Source organism: Heterodontus francisci, chromosome 28, assembly GCF_036365525.1.
Source record: "Heterodontus francisci isolate sHetFra1 chromosome 28, sHetFra1.hap1, whole genome shotgun sequence".
Classification (NCBI taxonomy): domain Eukaryota; kingdom Metazoa; phylum Chordata; class Chondrichthyes; order Heterodontiformes; family Heterodontidae; genus Heterodontus; species Heterodontus francisci.
The window spans coordinates 11,684,643-11,709,765 of NC_090398.1; the positions used below are offsets into that span (position 1 = coordinate 11,684,643).

Sequence of the window (25,123 nt, forward strand, 5' to 3'; positions counted from 1 at the left end):
CACAGGCAGTACCCAGAACTGAACCTGGGTCGCTGGAGCTGTGAGGCTGTGGTGCTAGACACTGCACCACTGTGCCGCCCTTTATTTAATCTTGTCTCTCTCCATTCTTCCTACCAAAATGAATCACTTCACACTTTTCTGCATTAAATTTCACCTGTCACGTCTGCCTATTCCACCTCCATGTCCTCTTGACGTCTATCCCGATCCTCCTCACAGTTCACAATACTTCCAAGTTTTGTGTCATCTGCAAATTTTGAAATTGTGCCCAGTGCACCAAGTCTAGTTCGTTAATGCAGATGAAGAAAACCAGGGGCCCCAGCACCGAGCCTTGGGGAATGCCACCATGTCCCTTCCTCCAGTCTGAAAAAACAACTACTTTCTGTTTCCTATCACTCAGCCAACTTTTCATCCTTGCTGCTTTAATTTAGAATTCCTTAGTGAAAGGATTGATTTTTTTGATGAGGGGAGCTGAGAATGTTTTCATTTTGGGGCTGCTGATGGGTCACAGGGTCTCCTGGTGCTGAGCCTCTTCAATCCTTGTCAGAAATTAATACAAGATGGGGTCTCCCCCTTGCGTCACCTGAAACCCCTCTATCAATGCTGGAGGGTCAATCTCAACTCCTACCTGCAGGGTGATACAAAAAACTAAAACAAACATAATTATAAGCACTTCAAACTTAAACTAGGATTCTATATAGGTAATAATAAATAGAAGATTACCTAAAGCAACAACTCTCATTATTTAGCTTCTTGTGGGAAATCATAATTAAATAAGTCATTCATTACAGTTACTCCCCTGTTTATTATGTGGATCAGTCCAATTCCACTGTTGCTGGTCTGTTCGACGAATGCTCTTTAAAGGAAGAGGGGGTATTGGCTCTCTAATTTAAAAATCAGTGGAAAATATGAAAGGTGAAAAGCGAGTATTTGATACAAATTGAATGATTTGAAACTAAAATTTAATTTAAACTTTACATAATCTAAGTTGGGCGACGTGTAAATAGATTATATCAAAACTCAGAAACGTCCACCCCTACTTCTTCAAATGTTGATGTCCACAGCTGGGGACTGCTTCATTCGCTGTCAGTGAACAGAAGGGGGGGGGGGGAATTAGTTGGCGTGTGATTTAAAATGCCGACCATAAAGAAAGGGCAGGGCTTGTGTAAGAAGAAGTTAATAATTTTAGGGTTACAATAAGTGTGGGCTGCTGAGTGGAGTGCAACTGTGCGTTGCTCGGGTCTGAATGGTTGAGACAGTGTGTGTCACACCCCCTCCCTCTTTCAAGTGGTGCTGCTGGAACGGTGAGCGCCGGTGGGCGGGGCGGGGCGGGGCGGGGCGGGGCGGGGCCGGGGTGTGATTGACAGTCCACGTCCTGCGTGACTCATTCGGCGGGCGGTGGCGGGGGAGATAGGAGCTGTGAGTGTGTTTTTGCCGCAGTGCAGCGGAACCGTGGGCCCAGGCTGTGGCTTAGACAGCAGGAGTGGCGGGGGAGGGGGTTTGGGGTGAAGTAGAATGAAATTAGAGCCCCGTTGAGGACCAGGGGGGGGCAAAAGGTAGTGGAGGAGGGAGGCAGGAGCAGCCGAGTGAGGGAGGCAGAGACCTGTTGCTGTGGGCAACCGGCCCAGTGACCTTTCACCCCGTTCCCAGTTGCCCTCTTTGAGAGAGGGGAGCAGGGGAAAGGGCCAGATCCCAGTGGAAACTCCTGCACTTCCAGCTGGCAGCAGTTAGGGAGGCGAGTGTTAACTTTCCAACAAAGTTCAGTTTGCCTTGCCTTGGAGGGACGGGAAGTGGGGGCTGAAATCCCTATTTTTCGAAGGGGAACGAATCCTGGTTTTGCAAATCATCCTGGACACAGAAGGAAGTGAATCCTGACTTTTTTTTTTTGGAAATTATCCTGGATTTGAACCAAGTGAATCCTGACTTTTTTTTTTGGAAATTATCCTGGATTTGAACCAAGTGAATCCTGACTTTTTTTTTGGAAATTATCCTGGATTTGAACCAAGTGAATCCTGACTTTTTTTATTGAAGTTATCCTGGATTTGAACCAAGTGAATCCTGACTTTTTAAAAAATTATCCTGGATTTGAAGGGAAGGAATCCTAATTTCTGAGATTATCATAGATTCAGAAGGAATCGCATCCCCTGACTGTTTTCCTGGATTTGGTGTCAGGGAGTCCAGATTTGTGAGGGAATCCTGGATTCAGAGAGTCCTCTTTTTCTAGAGACAGCTGATTTTTAAGAACCCTTTTGAGGTTTCTTTCATTCAAAACTAAAATAAGACTTTCAAACAGATCATGATGTGTGGGGATGGAATTGGATGAGTGATAGAGCTGTTGGGGCTTATCTTAAACGGCACCGACCAGTTTGTGTTGCTGCATCCTTTCAGTCATAAACCCTCCCCAGCCCCGGCCCCCATCCCTGAATTTATTTGAGAACAGGAGCCGGAGATTGGGCCACATTTGCAAGTTGCCGCCTCCTCTCTCCGTTATACCGTGAAACCTTTAGGGATCCTGAAGTTCGCTTCCCCATCCGAGTTAACCTTCTGCATCCCTGTGCCTTACCGTAATCGTCTCTCGGTCTGCAAGCGGGCAGTTTTCCTGCATTTACAGAAGCTGGGCTTGGGCTGTGTACTCTGGGATTGAACGTGCTGGATTAGCAGCTGTCTCTTCAGGAAAAATCGCAGCCTGCCTTTGTGGGATCGGCCTTTGCACGGAGGAGCGCGTTGGCGAGAGAGTTGTGCGTGGATTTAACAACGCAGCGAGACTGATTGCGACATCAGTCCGACAACAGGTACGCTGCAACTTAAATAGTGATCTCTGCGAATTCCCCAATGACTCGACATCGCTTGCCATAGCGACAGCTGTGGCTCAGTGGGTAGCTCACTCACCCCTGTGTCAGAATGTCATGTGTTCAAGGTCCCCTTCCACAGACATGAGCTCAAAATCCTAGGCTGGTTCTCCAAGTGCCTGTACCGAGGGAGGGGTGCACTGTCGGCAGCTCAGCACTGAGGGAGGGGTGCACTGTCGGCAGCTCAGCACTGAGGGAGGGGTGCACTGTCGGCAGCTCAGCATTGAGGGAAGGGTGCACTGTCGGTGGGTGAGCACTGAGGGAGGGGTGCACTGTCGGCGGGTGAGCACTGAGGGAGGGGTGCACTGTCGGCAGCTCAGCACTGAGGGAGGGGTGCACTGTCGGCAGCTCAGCACTGAGGGAGGGGTGCACTGTCGGCAGCTCAGCATTGAGGGAAGGGTGCACTGTCGGTGGGTGAGCACTGAGGGAGGGGTGCACTGTCGGCGGGTGAGCACTGAGGGAGGGGTGCACTGTCGGCGGGTCAGGACTGAGGGAGGGGTGCACTGTCGGCGGGTGAGCACTGAGGGAGGGGTGCACTGTCGGCGGGTGAGCACTGAGGGAGGGGTGCACTGTCGGCGGGTGAGCACTGAGGGAGGGGTGCACTGTCGGCGGGTGAGCACTGAGGGAGGGGTGCACTGTCGGCGGGTGAGCACTGAGAGAGGGGTGCACTGTCGGCGGGTCAGGACTGAGGGAGGGGTGCACTGTCGGCGGGTGAGCACTGAGGGAGGGGTGCACTGTCGGCGGGTGAGCACTGAGGGAGGGGTGCACTGTCGGCGGGTGAGCACTGAGGGAGGGGTGCACTGTCGGCGGGTCAGGACTGAGGGAGCACTGCACTGTCGGCAGGTGAGCACTGAGGGAGCGCTGCACTGTCGGTGGGGTCTTTTAGATAAGGTATCAAACAGAGGCCGCGTCTGCCTCTCGTAGACGTAGATGAGACCCCGGCTGCTCTTTTGAAGTTCTCCGGTGTCTTGAGGTACAAAATGTGTTCCTCAACCCACATGCTGAAACAGGTTTTCTGTTCATCACATTAGTGTTTGCTGTGTACAAATTAACTGCCACATTTCCTAGATTACAAGTGACTACCCTTTGAAAAGTACTTCATCGGCTGTGAAACACTTTTGGATGTGCTGACATCGTGGAGGGTGCTGTATAAATTGAGTCTGTTTATGGAATGCTACAGCACATAAAGAGGCCGTTTGGCCCATCGTGTCTGTCCTGGCTCTTTGAAACACCCTATCTAATTAATATCCCGTCCTCTGCTCTTGCCCTGTAAATTTCTCCCCTTCAAGTGTTTCTCCAATTCCCCTTTTGAAAGTTCCTATTGAATCTGCTTCCACCGTCCTTTCAGGCAGCACATTCCAGATCACAACAACTCACTGTGTAAAAACATTTCTCCTCATCTCCCCCTCTGGTTCCTCTGCCGATTATCTTAAATCTGTGTCCCTCTGGTTACCGACCCTCCTGTCACTGGAAACAGTTTCTCCTTATTTACTCCATCAAAACCCTTCCTGATTCTGAACGCCTTGATTAAATCTCCCCTTAACCTTCTCTGCTCTAAGGAGAACAATCCCAGCGTCTCCAGTCTCTCCACATTAACTGAACTCCCTCATCCCTGCGACCATTTTTGGTCAATCTCCTCTGCTCCCTCTCCAAGACCTGGACATCCTTCCGAAAGTGTGGTGACCAGAATTGGATACAAAGCTGTAGCTGAGGCCTAACACACAGACTTATGAAGCCCAGGATCTTGTCTCCCGGGTGAGATCAGGCTAACTGAGCACAGGCCGGGGCTGGAGCCTGGGCCTTTCTTGCCCTCTTTCTTGTGGGGGGGGGGGGGGTGCGGTGGGGGAGGAGAGGGGCTGTGTGTGTGTGACTCAGTGCCCAAAGCACCTCTGTCCTTTTGCTTTCTAACTGGGGATCGTTCGGAGATGGCCTTCCAGTGGGTCTGTTAGCACTGGAGTCTGAACATGCTGCACAGTTGATGCTGTGGCCGAGTGATCACTCCATCTCCCGATCCCAAATGCAACACTTGCAAAGCGGACGGCTTTTAATGAAGACCCAGGGTAGAGGCTGCTAAAGTCAGGATTGTTTATTCATGTGTATGAAGAGCTCCACCGTGATAGACTTGCATTTCTGTAGCGACTTTCACAACCTCAGCACGTCCCAAAGTGCCTCAAAGCCCCTGAAGTGCAATTTGAACTGTTGTAATGTAGGAAACGCGCCAGTCAATTTGCACACCGAAAGCTCCCATAAACAGCAATGTGCTAAGGGCCCAGATCATCTGTTTGTTCAGGGATGTTGTTTGAAGGATGAATATTACCCCCAAGACACCAGGGAGAACTCCCCCTGCTCTTTTTCAAAATAACGGCTGTGGGATCTTTTCCATCCACCTGAGAGGGCAGACGTGGCCTCGGTTTAACGCCTTATCCGAAAGCCGGCACCTCCGCACTGCAGTGTCAGACTGGAACGTGGATCTCGAGTCTGTGGAGTGGAGCTTGAATTCATCACCTGCTGATTGAGGACAAGTGAGGGTGTCCTGGCTACTGAGCCTTGGCCAGAGGGAACAGACAGGGCCAGATAACCCAAAACTAACCACTGTGTCCCTCTTCTTTGCAGCTGCTGATGGAGTCCCTCCAGTCGGTGTCTGTAACAAATAAACTGAGGGGTATGAGCCGTGAAGGGCTCGAGGAGGTCATCGACAGCAGGGAGATGCAGGAGGGCCTGGTGCTCGACAGCGAGGAGGTGGGGAATGTATCTGCTTTTTAAGTCATACCTCTTGCAGGGCTTGGGTTTGCCAACATTAATCGCCCACCCCCGGTGTTGCCCATTGAGGTGGTGCTGCTGGGATGCTGCAGTCTTAAACATAACTGGGTAGTTCGCGTGGGCCATATTTCCCCTCGAGCCAGCTCCACCATTCACCTGGCTAATTTTCTACCTCAGCTCCACTTTACTGCACTATCAATGGGAGCTGGGTTAGCGCGCTGACTCCCGAGGGGAATGGGGGTCAGGTTAGCAAGTTGACACCCCGGCCCCTACACCCCTCCCTATCTGTGTAACCTCCTCCAGCCCCTACACCCCTCCCGATCTGTGTAACCTCCTCCAGCCCCTACACCCCTTCCTATCTCTGTAACCTCCTACAACCCTCCCTATCTCTGTGACCTCCTCCAGCCCCTACACCCTCCCTATCTCTGTAACCTCCTCCAGCCCCTACACCCTCCCTATCTCTGTAACCTCCTCCAGCCCCTACAGCACTCCCTATCTCTGTGACCTCCTCCAGCCCCTACACCCTCCCTATCTCTGTAACCTCCTCCAGCCCCTACACCCTCCCTATCTCTGTGACCTCCTCCAGCCCCTACACCCTCCCTATCTCTGTGACCTCCTCCAGCCCCTACACCCTCCCTATCTCTGTAACCTCCTCCAACCCCTACAACCCTCCCTATCTCTGTGACCTCCTCCAGCCCCTACACCCTCCCTATCTCTGTAACCTCCTCCAGCCCCTACACCCTCCCTATCTCTGTAACCTCCTCCAGCCCCTACAGCACTCCCTATCTGTAACCTCCTCCAGCCCCTACACCCCTCCCTATCTCTGTAACCTCCTCCAGCCCCTACAGCACTCCCTATCTGTAACCTCCTCCAGCCCCTACACCCCTCCCTAACTCTGTAACCTCCTCCAGCCCCTACACCCCTCCCGATCTGTGTAACCTCCTCCAGCCCCTATACCCATCCCTATCTCTGTAACCTCCTCCAACCCCTACACCCTCCCTATCTCTGTAACCTCCTCCAGCCCCTACAATCCTCCCTATCCATGTAACCACCTCCAGCCCCAACAATCCTCCCTATCCGTGTAACCTCCTCCAGCCCCTGCAACCCTCCCTATCTCTGTAACCTCCTCCAGCCCCTACAACCCTCCCTATCTCTAACCTTCTCCAGCCCCTACAACCCTCCCTATCTCTCTAACCTCCTCCAGCCCCTACAACCCTCCCTGTCTGTGTAACCTCCTCCAGCCCCTACACCCCTCAGATCTCTGCGCTCCTCCAATTCTGGCCTCTGGACATCCTCATCGGTGGTCCTCCCATCTGCTGCCTTGGCCCTGAGTTCTGGAATTTCCTCCCTTAATTTTTCCGCCTCTCTTAACCTTTCCGCCTCTCCCCCTCGCTCCTCCTTTGCAACGTTCCATAAAGGCTACTTTTGGCCATCTGTCCTAAGATTCCCTTTTGTTTCTCTTTGTCTTAATTATGCTTTAACACTTGTGTGAAACACCTTGGGATGTTTTATGTGTTAAAGGCGCTATATAAATGTAAGTTGTAGAGAATTGTAAACATCCAGAGCCCTCTAAGTGAAGGAATTTCTCCTCATCTCCGTCCTAAATGGCTGACCCTTAATTCTGACACTATTTCCCCCTCGTTCTAGACTCTCCGACTGGGGCAACAGCCTCTCAACATCTGCTCTGTTGAGCCTTTTAAGAATTTTATACGTTCCAATGTGAACACGTCTCATTCTTGTAAGCTCCAGAGGATATGGGCCCCATTTTACTCCATCTCTCCTCATAGGGCAGCCCCCTCATCCCCTGCCATCAATCTCGTGAACCTGGGTTGCGTTCACTCTGAGGCAGATGAAGCAGCTGCAGTCTGTATGGTGAAGGCGTTCCCAGAGTAGGTCGGGACTTCCAGGAATTTTGACCCAGCGATGGTGAAGCAAAGGCTGATTTAGTTCCGTGTCTGGGCAGACGGACGCGTGCTTGTATGTGACTAGGTTGAGAGGGGTGAGGGGGTGCAGTTCAGAGCTGACGATAACACTGGGAAGGTGCAGCTGAAGTGGGATTGATCTGTTAAAGGAAGTATTTGCATTTCTCTGGAGCCTCACACAACCTGAGGATGTCACCAAGTGTTTTACAGCCCATGAAATAACTTTGAAGTGGTGTCACTGCTGAAAATGTCAGAAACACAGCTATCAGTTCCCGTTCAGGGACAAATATTGGATCCAGGGAGAACTCCTCTGCTATTCCAGTTGTGCCAGGGGATGTTTAATGTCCACCCAAGAGGGAAGATGAGGGTCCTCCGTTTATTGTCTCTCCATAACAGCAGCAGGCAAACGCCGAGAGAGGTGTCATGGCGGGAGCTAACCCTACTCCGGGTTTGGCCCAATCATCCATGAATAGGCGACTTTTATTAGCTTCTTTCCCATCTCCGAGTTACTTCCTGAAATCGGAACCAACTGGTAATCAAGCTACGTCGCTGAGCTCCCGGACTGTCAGCTTTGAATTTTACATCTCTGTGGGGATTTTATTTTTCTTGAACTTCCTTGTCCCATGCAGTAATGCTGTAGGCTCTGAGTCAAAGTCAGGGGTTTGAGCCCTTATTCTGGACACACGAGCACACAAAGGGACAGGACGCTATCAGGGAGCGTTGTACTGTTTAGTGGGGTGGGGGGGGGGGGCAGTGCCGAGGGAACCTTGTGCTCAAGGCTGGCTCGGGTCTGCAAATGAAACCCGATCCAAGCCCGACAGAGCCACACCCGACCCGACCATCAGTTAACCTAGCTTCCGTTTTTCACTTTACTTATCTGCACAAGCTGAAAAAAACTAACTGAACAGCCTTTCTAGTCCAAAAAGTACATTGACATTGGAGCCACTTACTGGAGGTGGTGATGGAGTGTGTCGGACCCGAGCCCGAATGCCGGACCCGGAACAGCGACCCGATCCGAACCTGACGCATGTCCTCTGGTCCTGGCAGGTAGCCATGCTCTACCTTGTGCTGTCGAGGGTGGGGTAGTGCCGAGGGAGTGTTGTGCCGTCAGAGGGTCGGTGCTGAGGGAGCGCCGCGCCGTCGGAGGGTCGGTGCTGAGGGAGCGCCGCGCCGTCGGAGGGTCGGTGCTGAGGGAGCGCCGCGCCGTCGGAGGGTCGGTGCTGAGGGAGCGCCGCGCCGTCGGAGGGTCGGTGCTGAGGGAGCGCCGCGCCGTCGGAGGGTCGGTGCTGAGGGAGCGCCGCGCCGTCGGAGGGTCGGTGCTGAGGGAGCGCCGCGCCGTCGGAGGGTCGGTGCTGAGGGAGCGCCGCGCCGTCGGAGGGTCGGTGCTGAGGGAGCGCCGCGCCGTCGGAGGGTCGGTGCTGAGGGAGCGCCGCGCCGTCGGAGGGTCGGTGCTGAGGGAGAGCCGCGCCGTCGGAGGGTCGGTGCTGAGGGAAAGTCGTCGGAGATGTTGCTTTTTGGTTGAGACGTTGATGTGAGCCCCCACCGGCTGCCCTGTCGCATGGATGTAACGGTTGCCACGGCACGTGACTGGCTGGCAACCTTTGGCTAGGCCAGCATTTGTTGCCCATCCCTAATTGACCTGGTCTTTACCACGTTTATGTGGTCCTGCTGTGTGCAGTTCGGCTGCCACATCACAACACTTGAGAAAGCACTTCACTGGTGCTGAAGCACTTTTAGATATCCAGAGGCTGTGAAAGGTGCTGTGTAAATGAAAATCCTCTTTTCCAATTGGAAACACAAACAAAGTTGCATACACTGATTTTCATTTTGTTTAAAATGTTCCCTCCTTGCTCTACGCTGTACTGGCCCAGGTCATGGCCATCAGTGGCTAAGTTCCAATGGCCATCGGTGGATTTTTTTGTGGGAGGGTGTCTGTGTCACTGTCACTCCCGCTCCTGGAGTAGCTGTCTGTCTGGGAACACGTGGAACAATAGTCACGTCAATCGTCTTGTGATACTGATACCTGACCTTGAAGGCCTAAATGATGGGGATAAGTCACGTCCACTTGGCTTCCACTCCACACTTCAGAACGTTAAGGGATGATGTATTTGAGCTGTTTTAAGATGGTTAAAGGAGTTGAGAGCCTAACTGTTTGCACTGGTGGGGAGGGCTGAGGGTGTCCAGAACCTGGCAGTTAGAACTAGGCCATTCACGAGTGATGTCAGGAAGTACCCCCTCGCACAGATCGGGGCTGTGGGATCTTTTACAGCCACCTGGGAAAGCAGACGGGGGGCCTTGGTTTAACATCTCGTCAGAAAGATGGTTCCTCCTATAGTGTGGCACACCCTCAGTGCGATCCCTATGACATTGTAGTGGCCCCCCGGTATTGACACAGTGCCGTGCCTCCGTTAATTCCCCCGCGGCAATGCCGTCTGCCCCCCGGTACTGGGAGCAGGGAGTGTCGGCCTGGAGTGGGGCCTCGAACCCACGACTTTCTGATTCGGAGTCGAGACCGTGCTACCCACTGAGTCAGTGCCTTTGGAACAGTGGAGACCTTGAGGCCACCTTATGGGGGCTTTTAAGATTGCTAGCAGCTCTCTTGTGGCAATTGCTTCGGCGGGGGGTCGGGAAGAGAGGGCCTTATAGCAAGTGGAATGGTATCGACAGCGCGTGCTGGGTAATGCATGAACAGGAGCTGCGTGCAAGACTTTAAATGGTGGGTCCTTGGCAAAACTGATCCGGGCAAAATCTTCGCTACAGTCTCAATCCCCGACTGGGGACACTGGGTGATACAGGTCCAGGAGAATGCATCGTCCCATCGGCACGCTCTCGCATGCTTCTGGGGTGGGTGTTGGTTAAAAATCGTGCCACCCGCCTTCTCTAATCCCCAGCACCCCTCTGTGGGTTCCTGCATATCCACCCTACCATGCTCACGCTGTATCCTTCAGCCTGTCTGTTCCTCATACTGCCCACTCTTCATGTGGGGTGCCCTACCCCTGCTGCAGCATTGTCCAATTCAGGAAGGATATCAAGCCCTTTGGAGAGGGAGCAGTGATTTAGCAGAATAGTCCCAGGGATGGGGTGATTTAAATTACGTGGAGAGACTGGAGAAGCTGGGATTGCTCTCCTTAGAGCAGCAAAGGTTAAGGGGGGATTTAATAGAGGTGTTCAAAATCAGGAAGGGGTTTTGATATGAGAGTAAATAAGGAGAAACTGTTTCCGACGGCTGAAGAATCGAGAGCCAGAGGACACTGATTTGTGATTGGCGAAAGAACCAAAGGCGACGTGAGAATCTGTTTTTGTGCATCGAGTGGTTGGGATTTGGAATGCACCGCCTGCTGGGGTGGTGGATACTGATCCTCAATAGTAGCTTTCAAAAGGCAACTGGATAAAGACCTCATAGAAATCATGGAACAATTGCACCACAGAAGGAGGCCGTTCGGCCCATTGTGTCCGTGCTGGTTGATCAAGATCTACCCAGCCTAAACCCACCTTCCCGCACTAGGTCTGTAACCGTGCGAGACACAGCTGTTCAAGTAGACATCCAAGTACTTTTGATATGTGAGAGTTTCTACCTCTGTCACCCTTTCAGACAGAGTGTTCCAGGTTCCTACTGCGTGAAAAAATGTTTCCTCGTCTCCCCTCTAATCCTTCTACCAATTCCTTTCAATCTATGCCCCCTGGTTTTTGAACCCCTCTGCTAAGATAATTAGGTCGTGTCTATTTACTCTATCTAGGCCCCTCTTCATTTTATGCACCTCACTTAGGTCAGCCTCCTCTGTTCCAAGGAAAAAAACTCCAGTCCATCCAAACTTTACTCACAGCTAAAATTTTCCAGTCATGGCAACTTCCTCGTAAATCTCCTCTGTACCCTCTTCAGTGCAAACACATCTTTCCTGGAATGTGGTGAGCAGAACTGTGGACAGTACTCAAGCTGTGATCTAACTAGTGTAGTTCTAGCATAACGTCTCTGCTGTGATATTCTGTGCCTCAGCTAATAAAGGAAAGCATGTCACAAGCTGCCTTAACCACCTTATAGACCTGTCCTGCTACCTTTGAGGATCTGTGGACGTACACTCCAAGGTCCCCCTGTTCCTCCACACTACTGGGTATTTACCCATTTATTGTGTATTCCCTTGCTCCTGCCAAAATTACCTCGCACTTCTTTGGATTGAATTCCCATTTTCCACTCGGGCAGACCACCTATGTCTTGCTGCAGTCCGAAGCTTTCCTTGTCACTCTCACCCACGCGGCCAATTTTTGTATCGTTTGCAAACTTCTTTATCACGCCTCCTACCCACTGATAACAAACAGCCTTGCAGTCACGAAAGTACCCATCAGCTATTAACCTTGTGTAAAACCTTACCAAAATCTATGTCGATCACATCCACCAACTTGCCCTCATCAACCCTGCTTGTTCTCACCTCAAAACATTCAATCAAGTTAACCAGACTTGACTTTCCCTTAACAAATCTTTGCTGACTTTCCTTGATTAATCTGTGCCCTTTTTAAATGAAGCTTTATGCTGTCCCTCGGAATTGATTCCAGTAGTTTTTCCCCAGTGGACATCAGCTAACTGGCCTCTAATTACTCGGATTACCCCTTCCTCCTTTTGTAAACAATGGTACAATGTTGGCAGTCCTCTGGCATCAGTCGGAGGGGACAGGACCGGGGGTGTGCTGCGCTGTCGGAGGGGACAGGACCGGGGGAGTGCTGCGCTGTCGGAGGGGACAGGACCGGGGGAGTGTGTGCTCAATAGGGTGGGCTGCATGATGAGCAGAGGGGCTCGAGGAGACAGCGGGAGCGAGGAAGGGTGGCCCTGCAGTACAGGAACCCACAGAGGGGTGCTGAGGACAAGGTGGCTGATTTTCAACGAGCCCCTCCTTGAGCCCATGGGACCGTGGCAATGGGACGTGCTCTCTCCTGATCTTGTACCTCACTGTGCCTTCGAAGGTCAGGAGCTTACAGGGCTATGGGCAAAAAGGATGTGGGAGTAAGCATGCCTGTTCTTTCAAAGAGCCAGCACATGTGCTGTAAGTTGCTGTGATGCTCCTTATCTCTCAGCTGTTTGTGGCATCTTGCTGTGCATGAATTGACTGTCTCATTGAACACCATCTTGAATGTTTTTTTCATTCACTTAATCCCTCAATGTCACTTCGCAGTTGCCTGCTCCCATCTACTGCCCTGCTCTTTTGCCTATAGTTCTGCCAATTGTCTCCCCCTGCCCCACACCCCACCCCAGTCAGGTATGCATAAAAAAATTATGGAAGTTTACAGCATTGGAAAGAGGCGATTCGGCCTATCTTGTCCATACCAGCGGACAAGTCGCCATCCAACCTAATCCCACTTTCTAGCTCTTGGTCTGTTGCCTTGTAAGATTTCAAGTGCCTATCCAAGTACTTTTTAAATGTTGTGAAGGTTTCTGCCTCCACCACCCTTTCAGGCAGTATTCTAGACCCCACCACCCTCTGAGTGAAAGAATTCCCCTCTAAACCTCCTCCCGCCTACTTCTTACCCTAAATCTGTGCCCCCTCAGCCAAGGGGAACAGGGCCTTCCTGTCCACTCTGTTACGACCGAGGTGGGAGGAGTGCACTGTTAATTCAGTCCCACTTCTCCACAGGTCACAACATATTCTTTAAAATTTTCCCACTGGAACAGTCAATCGGATACACTGTTTTTCCCCAGAATAGAACACACTAACCTGAACAACAAATGATTATAGAATAGTCTTAACCAATAGTAGGGAAAAGATAAACATGCAGATTGAATTTTAAAGTTCTAACATTAAATTTTTAAGTCATCTTTCTACATTAACCAAATTTTAAAGATCCTTTTTACCTTAGTCACATGCACATATATACTGCAAAAATAAAAAGGATCTTTAGATCGGAGTTCTGTGACGGACAAGAAGTATTTGGGTTAACCGCTTGCTCGTTTTTGAAGGAAACCGCAGATGAGATATTTTGTTCCAAACTGGCATACGGTCTAACTTCTGAGCACACGCAGACAGGTCATGGAAATTTTTTTAGAACAGTTCAGGTGTCATTGAGAATTATTTTTTGCAGGCTTTCTTCAAGTACAGAAAACAAGATGCATCGACACAATTAACTTCACAGAATCTTTTAGCGAATTGCGGGAAAGCGGAGCTGGGTTGTTATCTTCTGTTCTTCCTTGGAATTTTCTCCTCCTTCTGTCCTTTTTTGACACTTCTGCAGCATTTGACTTTTATCTCCTTCCAGCAAGTAAAACCACACACCTACTGACTCAACCAAAAAACTTGATTTTTTTCTTTGCCCATCCCAGATGTGCTCTGCTGCTACTGGGCTTGTGCAATCAAAGGAGCGCTTGTCACTTTTCTGCCTCTGTTACCAGGGTTTCTATTCCAAGCCTAACTGGAGCAGCGTGACAATTTGTAGTGTTGTTGCCAATCCGGCTTCCTTATTAAAACAAAACCAAGTCCGCATTTATTCAGCTTAATCATAAATTCCTTTTTTCATGAAGAATCTCATTCATAATTCTATATTGTAAATATCGAAGATTTGGACTTGATTGTACAGGGTATGATTAGGAAAATAAACTAAGTGCGAAATACTGCGGATGCTGGAAATCTGAAACAAAAACAAAGTGCTGGAAATACTCAGCAGGTCAGGCAGCATCTGTGGAGAGAGAAGCAGAGTTAATGTTTCACGTCCGTGACCTTTCATCAGAACTGGCAAATGCTAGAAATAGACTTTGAGCACGTGAACGTGGGGGTGGTGATAACGACAACAAAAGGGAAGGTCTATGATAGGGTGGAGGGCAGGAGAGATTAAATGACAACGATGTCATGGAACAAAAGGGGTAAAGGGAGTGTTAACAGCTGTAGTAAAAGACGAAGCACGGACAAGAATTTTGCGGATGACACAAAAATTGGCCGTCTGATTGTGAGGATGAAGGCTGTAGACCAGAAGGAAGATATTATTGGACTGGTCAGGTGGGTGAAATAGGGGCAAATGGAGTTCAATCCAGAGAAGTGTGAGGGAGTGAATTTCGGGAAGACTAACAAGGCAAGGCATATGGGATACTTTCCTTGATTGACTGAAGCCTAGAGTATAAGGATAGGGAGAATCAGTTGGGAGTTGAGTCTTTTCTTTTCACCCAGATGGTGGTGGGGGTCTGGAGCTCTCTGCCTGAAAGGTGGTCGAGGCAGAAACCCACATTGCATTGAAAAAGTACTTGGGGACGCACTTGAAGTGCTGTAACCTGCGAGGCTACGGATCGAGAGCTGGAAAGAATGGGATTAGGTAAGACGGCTGGTTTACGTCTGGCACCGACACTGTGGACCGAATGGCCGTAAATTATCAGTGTTATGTTAAATCTCCTCTGCACCCCTTCCAAGGTCTTAACATCCTTTGTCATGTGCGGTGCCCAGAATTGGACACAATACTTCGGCTGGGGCTTAAAGCAGTTATTCATAAAGGATTAGCATAACTTGCTTGATATTTGGTACTCTGCCTTTGTTTTGAAAGCCTGTGTTCTTTCGAAAGAGCGTAGAGAGAGAGTTGAGTCCTGGTGGGGATGAGCTGCATTAGGGTTGGGACTTGATCCAACTCCCTGTTGCTCTGTGCTCACGGGGCACATGTTGTTTACAGGGAGCCTCGGATGGGTGAACTGAGCACGGGGCTGCACCTTGGCTCTGTTTAGTCCGCCAGGTACTAGTTGAACCGGACGGGAACCTGCAGAACTGCATTCTTCACTTCACAGTCACAGGCCAGGGAGGACGGCAGTCACACTTCGCTCATTGCCTGATGTGGTTAGGCCTGTTAACCCATGCCCACCTACTGAGCATTGCCAGGCTAACTCAACTGTGCAGACATCGCACTGCACGCCTGTCCCAATGAAGTCTGTTACTGTTTACTGTGTTTTGTTGTTCGCTCGCTTGCTCTCAATGTCTCTACCCCCCCCCCTTCTCTTGCTCCCATCTTCCCCCAACCCCCCGTGTTCTCTTGATGCTGCCCATCCCATGTTCTGTCACTCCCCCTCTTTTAACACCACCACCCCCCCCCCCCCCCCCCACCGTCCTCTCCTGCTCGCTTCCCCTCTCCCCACCACCCACCCGTCTCCTCACCGTTTCCTTTTGCCCGCTGTGTACTGTACATGTGCAGGAGCTGAAACTGAGACAAACACAGGCTGCACAATAACAGATATGAGTGCAAAATCTATTTGAGCTTGACAGACTCCAGACTGGGTTTCAGCCAGAGCTCCAGTATGTGACCATATGAATTAGGAGCAGAAGTAGGCCATTCAGCCCCTCGAGCCTGCTCTGCCATTCAATAAGATCATGGCTGATCTGTTTCTGTTTCGAATTCCACACTCCCATCTACCCCCGATAATCTTCAATTCCCTTGCCTAACAAGAATCTATCTACCCCTGTTGTAAAAATATTCAATGGCCCCCACCTCCACCACCTTCTGAGGCAGAGTTCCAAAGTTGCACAACCCTCGGAAAAAATTTCTCCTCATCTCTGTCCTGAAAGGGTGACCCCTAATTTTAAAACAGTGCCTCTAGTTCTGGACTCACTCGCTAGAGGAAACATCCCCTCCACATTCACCTGTTAAGACTGTTCAGGATCTTATATACGTCAATCAGGTCTCCCCTCACTCTTCTAAACTCCAGTGAAAACAAGCCCAGTCTGTCCCACCTTTCCTCATAAGACCACCCGCTCATTCCAGGTATCAATTTAGTAAACCTCCTCTGAACCGCCTCCAACGCATTCATATCCTTCCTTAAATAAGGAGACCAAAACTGCACACTGTATTCGAGATGTAGTCTCACCATGTATAACTGAAGCACATCATCCTTACTTTTATTTTGAATTGTTTAGTTTAGAGATACAGCACTGAAACAGGCCTTTCGGCCCACCGAGTCTGTGCCGACCATTAACCACCCATTTATACTAATCCTACACTAATCCCATATTCCTACCACATCCACGCCTGTCCCTATATTTCCCTACCACCTACCTATACTAGGGGCAATTGCTAATGGCCAATTTACCTATCAACCTGCAAGTCTTTGGCATGTGGGAGGAAACCGGAGCACCCGGAGAAAACCCACGCAGACACAGGGAGAACTTGCAAACTCCACACAGGCAGTACCCAGAATTGAACCCGGGTCACTGGAGCTGTGAGGCTGCGGTGCTAACCACTGTGCCGCCCCAATTCCTCTTGTAATGAAGGATAGCATTCCATTAGTCGTCTTTATTACTTGCTGTACCTGCATACTAACTTTTTGTGACTCATGCACTCGAACACCTAGATCCCTCTGCACCTCAGAATTCTGCAGTCGTTCTCCGTTTAAGTAATACTCTGCTTTTTTTCTTCTTCGTGCCAGAGTGAACAACTTCACATTTTCCCACGTTATACTCCATCTGCCAGATTTTTGCCCACTCATTTAACCTATCTGTATCGGTCTGCAACCTCCTTATGTCCTCTTCACAACATACTTTCCTACCTATCTTTGTGTCATCTGCAAATTTAACTACCATGCCATCGCTTCCCTCATCTAAGTCATTGATACAAATTGTAAAAAGTTGAGGCCCCAGCACAGACCCCTGCAGGACTCCATTTATCACATCCTGCCAATCAGAAAAGGACCCGTTTATGCATACTCTCTGTTTTCTGCCAGCCAGCCAATCTTCTATCCATGCTAATGTGTTACCCCCTACACAATGCGTTCCTATTTTTGCACAGTAATCTTTTATGTGGCACCTTGTCAAATGCCTTCTGGAAATCCAAGTACAGTACTTGGGCAGCACAGTGGCGCAGTGATAGGGCCACTGGTTAGTGGTTAGCACCGCAACCTCACAGCTCCAGCGACCCGGGTTCGATTCTAGGTACTGCCTGTGTGGAGTTTGCAAGTTCTCCCTGTGACCGCGTGGGTTTTCGCCGGGTGCTCCGGTTTCCTCCCACAGCCAAAGACTTGCAGGTTGATCAGTAAATTGCCCCTAGTGTAGGTAGGTGGTAGGGAATATGGGATTATTGTAGGGTGAGTGTAAATGGGTGGTTGTTGGTCGTCACAGACTCGGTGGGCCGAAGGGCCTGTTTCAGTGCTGTATCTCTAAATAAAATAAAAAGTACGTCAACAGGCTCCCCTTTATCCACAGCCCATGCTACTCCTTCAAGAGGCTCCTATAAATTGGGTAAAAGTGATCTCCCTCCCACAAAGCCATGTTGACTATTCCTGATTACCTTGAGTTTTTCTAAGTGCCCAGCTGTAGCCTCCTTAGTGATCGATTCTAACACCTTCCCCACGTCAGACATCAAGCTAACTGGCCTATAGTTTTTTGCCTACCCTCCCTTCTTGAATAATGCACCTTCCAAACCCGTGACTTCTGCCACCTAGAAGGACAAGGGCAGCAGATGCATGGGAACACCACCACCTGCAAGTTCCCCTCCAAGCCGCACACCATCCTGACTTGGAACTGTATCGCTGTTACTTCACTGTCGCTGGGTCAAATTCCTGGAACTCCCTTCCTAACAGCACTGTGGGTGTACCTACACCCCAAACAGCGCAGCGGTTCAAGAAGGTGGCTCACCGCCACCTTTTCGAGCAATTGGGGATGGCAATAAATGCTGACCTAGCCAGTGGTACGCGCATCCTCCCCACTGTTGGGGCTTTCTCCCTTCTTTCTCCCATGGGGACCCTCCAGACTCAGGCCCGCTCACCACCACCATCTGTGTGCCATCTCCCTCCGTGCTGGGGCCGTTCACTTCTGTCAGGGAGCCGTGCTATCTACCTCTGCGCTGGGGCCTGATCACCTCTGTCAGGGAGCCGTGCTGTCTACCTCTGTGCTGGGGCCTGATCACCCTCTTTCAGAGAGTTCTGCCACCTCCCTTGGCACTGCAGACTGATCACCTCTGGCAGGAAGCTCTCCATCGTCTCCCTCTGCAATGGGGCCTGATCACGTCCATCAGGGAGTTCTGACGTGTCTCTCCGCTCTGGGGCCCCGATCATCTCTGTAATGGCATGGTGGACACTGGAGGCCCTCTTTATCTCTGTCTTGTCTTCTCTCAGGTGCAGAACCTCCAGCTGGAGCGGGAGATGTCGCTGGCAACCAATCGCAGCTTGGCGGAGAAGAACCTGGAGTTCCAGCCACAGCTGGAGGAGGGGAAGGGCCGGCTCCAGCAGAAGTACACGGAGCTCCAAAGCCTGTACGACAAGGTGCTGGAGCACAAGAAGAAGCTGGGTAAGTGTGCTACCCAGCAGGCTGCTGGTCTGGTCTCGGTCATCCTGGGTGGATTAAGTTGGGAGCTTTAGCTAAACTCGAGGATAGGTTCCACGAAGCACACTCGCCATGCCTTGAGGAGTTTGTTACGCGCACGTTTCCAGACCCATAACTGGTGTGTGTTGCTCTGTGTGCACTTTTAAGACTAATTGGGTACAGGAGTCATAATTGCCAAGTTTAGAAATATAGTAAAGAGCGAGCAGGACAGTATGAAATAATGGGCAGATACGTGGCAAATACAATTTAACACAGAAGTGTGATGTGATTCCTTTTTTTGGGGAGCAATGAGGAGAGATATTATAAATTAAATGGTCCAAGAGAGCACAGGAACAGAGACACCTGGGAGTGTAGGTGCACAAACTTTTGAAGTTGGTGGGACAAGTTATTTTTTAAAACAAAACAGTGGATCTTGGGTTTTGTTAATAGAGGCATAGAGTACCAAAGCAAGGAAGTTATACTAAACCTTTATAAAACTGTAGTGGTAACACAAGAACTAGGAGCAGGAGTAGACCATCTGGCCCATCGAGCCTGCTCCAGCATTCAATACAATCGTAACTGATGTCTGGGGTAGAGAATTCCGATGCTTCACAACCCTTTGAGTGGAGTTATTTCTCCTCATCTCAGTCCTAAATGATCACCCCTTATCCTAAGACTCTGTCCCTATGTTTTTAGATTCCTCAGCCAGCAGAAATGAGCTCTGTGTCTACCCTATTCCAGCCCCTTCAGAATCTTATATGTTGAATAAGATCGCCTCTCATTCTGCTAAACTCCAGAGATTATAGGTCCAGTTTACTCAGCCTTTCATCACAGGACAGCCCCTTCATCACAGGCACCAATCCAGTGAAACTTCACTGTACCACCTCCAATGCAAGTACATCCTTTTCATCTGGGGTATTATGTCCCTTTCTGGTCAGCACACTTTCAGCAGGATGTCAAAGTCTTGGAGAGGGTGCAGCAGAGGTTGACCAGAATGAACTCCCTCATCCCTGGAATCAGTTAATGTGGGGAGACTGGAGAAGCTGGGATTGCTCTCCTTACAGCAGAGAAGGTTAAGAGGAGATTTAATAATGTTTAAAATCATGAAGGGTCTGGTGGAGTAAATAAGGAGAAACGCCTTCCAAAGGCAGGAAGGTAGATAACTGGAGGAGATACATTTAAGGTAATTGGCAAAAGAACCATGTTTTTATACCGAGTTGTTGTGATCTGGAACGCTCCGCCTGAAAGGAAGCAGATTCAATAGGAACTTTCAGAAGGGGAACGGGATTAAAATATGAAGGGAAAACATTGCAGTGCTATAGGGAAAGAGCAGTGGGGAGTGGCATTAATCAGATAGCTCTTTCAAAGAACTGGCACTGGCATGACGGGCTGAATGGTCCCCTTTTGTGCTGTAAGGATTTTACACCGGCTGAGGAAGCGGAGGGGGCAAGGGGGGACTCCAATCGTTTCCCATTCATGTTTGAGTAGCTCATTCCTACTGTTTGCTATTCCAGTTTAAATCCTGGTGCGGTATTTTTGATCACACACTGACGATGTTGAGGTCTGAATCCCTGGGACCATGGAGGTGAAAACTCTCTCACCGGTATCATGGCCCAGCGTTCCTCACCAGCCAGCTTGTGGGGATTGAGCTTTGCTGTCACTTCTGCGGTGCCTGTGACATCAAACAGCTGGCCAATGCTCACCGATGGCGTGTGGTAAGATGTTGGGAGGGCCCCTGGTGTTTGCTCTGTGATAGAAGAGTACTTCTGTCCTGTCCCATCTGGTCGCAATGGGTGTGGATTTTACAACAATTTTTGTTTCTGTTGCAACTTGCTTGACACAGAGCCACATCAGGAGATGTTGGGGGACAGGTGACCGAGAGCTTCCTCACAGAGGAACTCTTTACCGAGTCAAATCGTGGGTTCGAGTCCCACTCCAGAGACTTGAGCACAAATATCTAGGCTGGCGCTCCAGTGCCAGTACTGAGGGAAAGATATTTATCTGGGAAAAGATAAACGGCCTGTGGACAGGAAGGGACAGTGATTACAAATCTGAGTTAATCAAATAAGACTAGAGGTTACAAAAATAATAAAAGGACAAAACTAAAGGCTCTGTATCCGAATGCACGGAACATCTGAAACAAAACAGATGACAGATAGCGGGAATAGAAATAAATAAGTACAATCTGATAGCCATTACAGAGGCATGGCTGCAGGATGACATAGATTGAGATCTGAAAATGGAAGGGTACATGACATTTAGGAAGGACAGGAAGCTAGGGAAAGGTGGAGGGGTGGCTCCGTTAATTAATGATGGTATTAGCACAACAGAGAGGGATGACCTAAGTTCAGGAAACCAGGACACAGAAGCAGTTTGGGTATAGATGAGAAATGATAAAGGCAAGAAGTCACTTGTGGGAGTGGTGTAAAGGCTCCCTAACAGTAACCACACTGTAGGATGGGGTATAAAGGAAGAAATAATGGGAGCTCATCAGAAAGGTACGGCAATAATCATGGGGGGATTTTGATCAACATATTGATTGGAAAAATCAGATGGGCAAAGGGATCAAATAAGGATGAGGAATTCATAGAATGTTTTTGGGATAGTTTCTTAGCATGTTCTGCAGCCAGCCAGAGAGCAGGGTATGCTAGACCTGGTATTGTGCAATGAGAGAGAATTAATTAATGACTTCATAGTGAAGGCGCTCCTAGGCAGCAGCGATCATATGAGTGAATTTTACATTGAGTTTGAGGGAGAGAAGAGTGGGTCTAGACTCGTATTTTAAGCTGAAATAAGGGCAATTATGAGGGCATGACAGCAGAGCTAGTTAAAGTGAACTGGAAAATTAGTTTAATGGGTTGGGTCAACAGAGAGGCAGTGGCAAACATTTAAGGGGATATTTCAGAATGCATAGAATAGATGCATTTCAATGAGAGAAAAATTCCAAGGGGAGGACCCACCATCCGTGGTTAACTAAAACAGTTAAAGATAGTATCAAATTTAAAGTAAAAGAATATAATTGCGCAAAGATGGGTGACAGATCAGAGGATTGGATAGAATATTAAAAAAAAAGCAAAGAATGACTAAAAGATTAATAAAGAGGGAAAAATTAGAGTGCGAGAGAAAGCTAGCTAGAAATATAAAAATAGATATTAAGAGTTTAAATTTAGATATTTAAAAAAGGATAGAGTTTACAAAGTGAGTGTTGGTCCTATAGGAAGTGAGTCTGGGAAGTTAATAATGGAAAATAAGGAGTTGATAGATGAATTGAACAGGTATTTTGTATCAGTCTTCACTACAGAGGATACAAGTAACATCGCAGAAATAGCTGTAAATCAGGAAATGGAACGGAGGGAGGAACTCAAAATTACAATCACCAGTGAAGTGGTACTGAACAAATTGTTGGAGCTGTGGGCTGACAAGTCCCCGGGTCCTGATGGACTTCATCCTAGGGTCTTAAAAGAAGTGGCTAGGGAGATAGTTGATGCGTTGGTTTTAATTTTCCAAAATTCCCTAGATTTGGGGACGGTTCCATGTGATTAGAAAATAGCAAATGTAACTCCTTTATTCAAAAAGGGGGAGGTGGGAGGGAGACAGAAAGCAGGAAACTACCGGCCAGTTAGCTTATCATCTGTCATAGGGAAAATGTTACAAGCAATTATTAACGATGTCCGAGCAGGGCAATTTGAAAAATTCAAGGTAACCCGATAGAGTCAACAAGCTTTTATGAAAGCTAACAGAATGTTATCGTTTATTGTGAAGAGAATTGAATACAAAAGTAGTGAAGTTCTGCTTCAGGTATACAGAGCATTGGTGAGACCACATTTGGAGTATTGTGTGCAGTACTGGTCTTATTTAAGGAAGGATGTAAAAATATTAGAAGCAGTTCAGAGATGTTTTACTAAACGAATACCTGTAATGGACGGGTTGTCTTATGGGGGAAGGTTGGACAGGCTAGGCCTGTATCTGTTGGGAGTTGAGAAGAGTAAGAGGCGACTTGATTAAAACGTATAAAATCACAGAATTGTTACAGTGCAGAAGGAGGCCATTCGGCCCATCGTGTCCACACCAGCTGTCTGAGAGAGTAACTCCCTCAGTTCCATTCCCCTGCCTTGTCCCCGTAACCATGCACGTTCTTCCTTTTCATATAGCTGTCTAAGTCCCTTTTGAATGCTTCAGTTGAACCTGCCTCCACCATACTATCAGGCAGCGCATTCCAGACCTTAACCGCTTGCTGCGTGAAAAAGTTTTTCGTCATGCCACTTTTGCTTCTCTTACCAAATACTTAAAATCTGTGCCCTTTCATTCTCAATCCTTTCATAAGTGGGAACTGTTTCTCTCTATTACTCTGTCTTGACCCCTCATGCTTTTGAATACCTCTATCAAATCACCTCTCAGCCTTCCCTTCAAGGAAAACAGCCCTAACTTCTCCAATCTATCTTCATAACTGAAATCCCTCATCCGTGGAACCGTTCTTGTGAATCTTTTCTGCACTCTCTCCAATGCCTTCATGACTTCCCTAAAACAATACTCTAACAGAGGCCAAACTAGTGTCTTATACAATTTCAACATAACTTCCTTGCTCTTGTACTCTATGCCCCTATTAATAAAGCTCAGGATACTGTATGCTTTATGAACCACTCTCTCAACCTGTCCTGCCACCTTCAATGACTTATGCACATATACACCCAGGTCCCTCTGCTCCTGCACCCCCTTTAGAATTGGCCCTTTATTTTATATTGTCCCTCCATGTTCTTCCTACCAAAGTGAATCACTTCACAATTCTCTTCAGCTGTCAACCGTCTGCCCATTCCACCAACTTGTCTATGTCCTTTTTGAAGTTCTTCACTATCCTCCTCACAGTTCACGATGCTTGAAGTTTCGCATCATCTGCAAACTTTGAAATTGTGCTCTGTACACCAAGGTCTAGGTCATTAATATACATCAGGAAAAGCAAGGGTCCCAACACTGATCCCTGGGGAACTCCACTACAAACCTTCCTTCAGCCCAAACAACATCAGTTAACCACGACTGTTTGTTTCCTGTCACTGAGCCAGTTCCGCATTCATGTTGCTACCGTCCTTTTTATTCCATGAGCTGTAAGTTTTCTCGCAAGAATGTTATGTGGCGCTGCATCAAATGCAGATCCTGAGGGGTCTTGACAGGGTGGATGTGGAAAGGAAGTTTGTTCTTGGGTGGGAATCTAGAACTAGGGGGTCACTGTTTAAAAATAAGGGGTCGCCCATTTTAAACAGATAAGAATTTTTTCCTCAGGATTGTGAGTCTTTGGAATTCTCTTCTTCAATGACAGTATTTTTAAGGCAGAGATAGATAGATTCTTGAGAAAGGGAGTGAAAGGTTATTGGGGGTAGGTGGGAATGTGGAGTTGAGGTTACAATAAGATCAGTCATGATCTTGTTAAATGGTGGAGTAGCCTCGAGGGGCCGAGTGGCCTGCTCCTGCTCCTAATTCGTCTGTTCATTTAAGAGCATCATTCGGCCGGTCAGGTCTATTCCGCCATTCAATAAGATCGTGGCTGATCTGATTTGACCTTAACGTCACTTTCCTGCCTGCCTGGATAACCCTTGACTCCCTTGTCGATCAAAAATCTGTAACTCAGCCTTGAGTATATTCAATGACCCAGGCTCCAGTGCTGTCTGGGGAAGAGAATTCCAAAGACCCTCGGAGGGTGGGAGGTTGCTATGCACTGATTTCCTACATTTGCAACAGAGTCTACACTTCAGATTATATTTCATTGGCTGTAAAACGCTTTGGGATGTCCGAAGGTCTTACTTTCTTCTTTCTATCTCTCTCTCTCTCTCTCGCGATCTCACTCTCTCTCTCTCGCTGTCTCTCTCTCTCGCTGTCTCTCTCTCTCGCTGTCTCTCTCTCTCGCTGTCTCTCTCTCTCGCTGTCTCTCTCTCTCGCTGTCTCTCTCTCTCTCGCTGTCTCTCTCTCTCGCTGTCTCTCTCTCTCGCTGTCTCTCTCTCTCTCGCTGTCTCTCTCTCTCTCGCTGTCTCTCTCTCTCTCGCTGTCTCTCTCTCTCTCGCTGTCTCTCTCTCTCTCGCTGTCTCTCTCTCTCTCGCTGTCTCTCTCTCTCTCGCTGTCTCTCTCTCTCTCGCTGTCTCTCTCGCTGTCTCTCTCTCTCGCTGTCTCTCTCTCTCGCTGTCTCTCTCTCTCTCGCTGTCTCTCTCTCTCTCGCTGTCTCTCTCTCTCTCGCTGTCTCTCTCTCTCTCGCTGTCTCTCTCTCTCTCTCGCTGTCTCTCTCTCTCTCGCTGTCTCTCTCTCTCTCGCTGTCTCTCTCTCTCTCGCTGTCTCTCTCTCTCTCGCTGTCTCTCTCTCTCTCGCTGTC

The 25,123-nt window shown here is 49.0% G+C and overlaps 1 protein-coding gene across 1 annotated transcript in view; it reads left to right on the forward strand.

Annotated features, from left to right (window-relative positions):
* Positions 1-1,409: 1,409 nt before the first annotated feature.
* vps37c (VPS37C subunit of ESCRT-I) overlaps positions 1,410-25,123 on the forward strand; it is a 34,913-nt gene continuing 11,199 nt past the window's right edge. Inside the window, exons 1-3 of the mRNA XM_068059843.1 lie at positions 1,410-2,789; positions 5,460-5,585; positions 18,585-18,756. Coding sequence (XP_067915944.1) covers positions 5,466-5,585; positions 18,585-18,756 — 292 coding nt within the window. The 5' untranslated portion in view covers positions 1,410-2,789; positions 5,460-5,465. The remainder of the gene's footprint in view (positions 2,790-5,459; positions 5,586-18,584; positions 18,757-25,123) is intronic.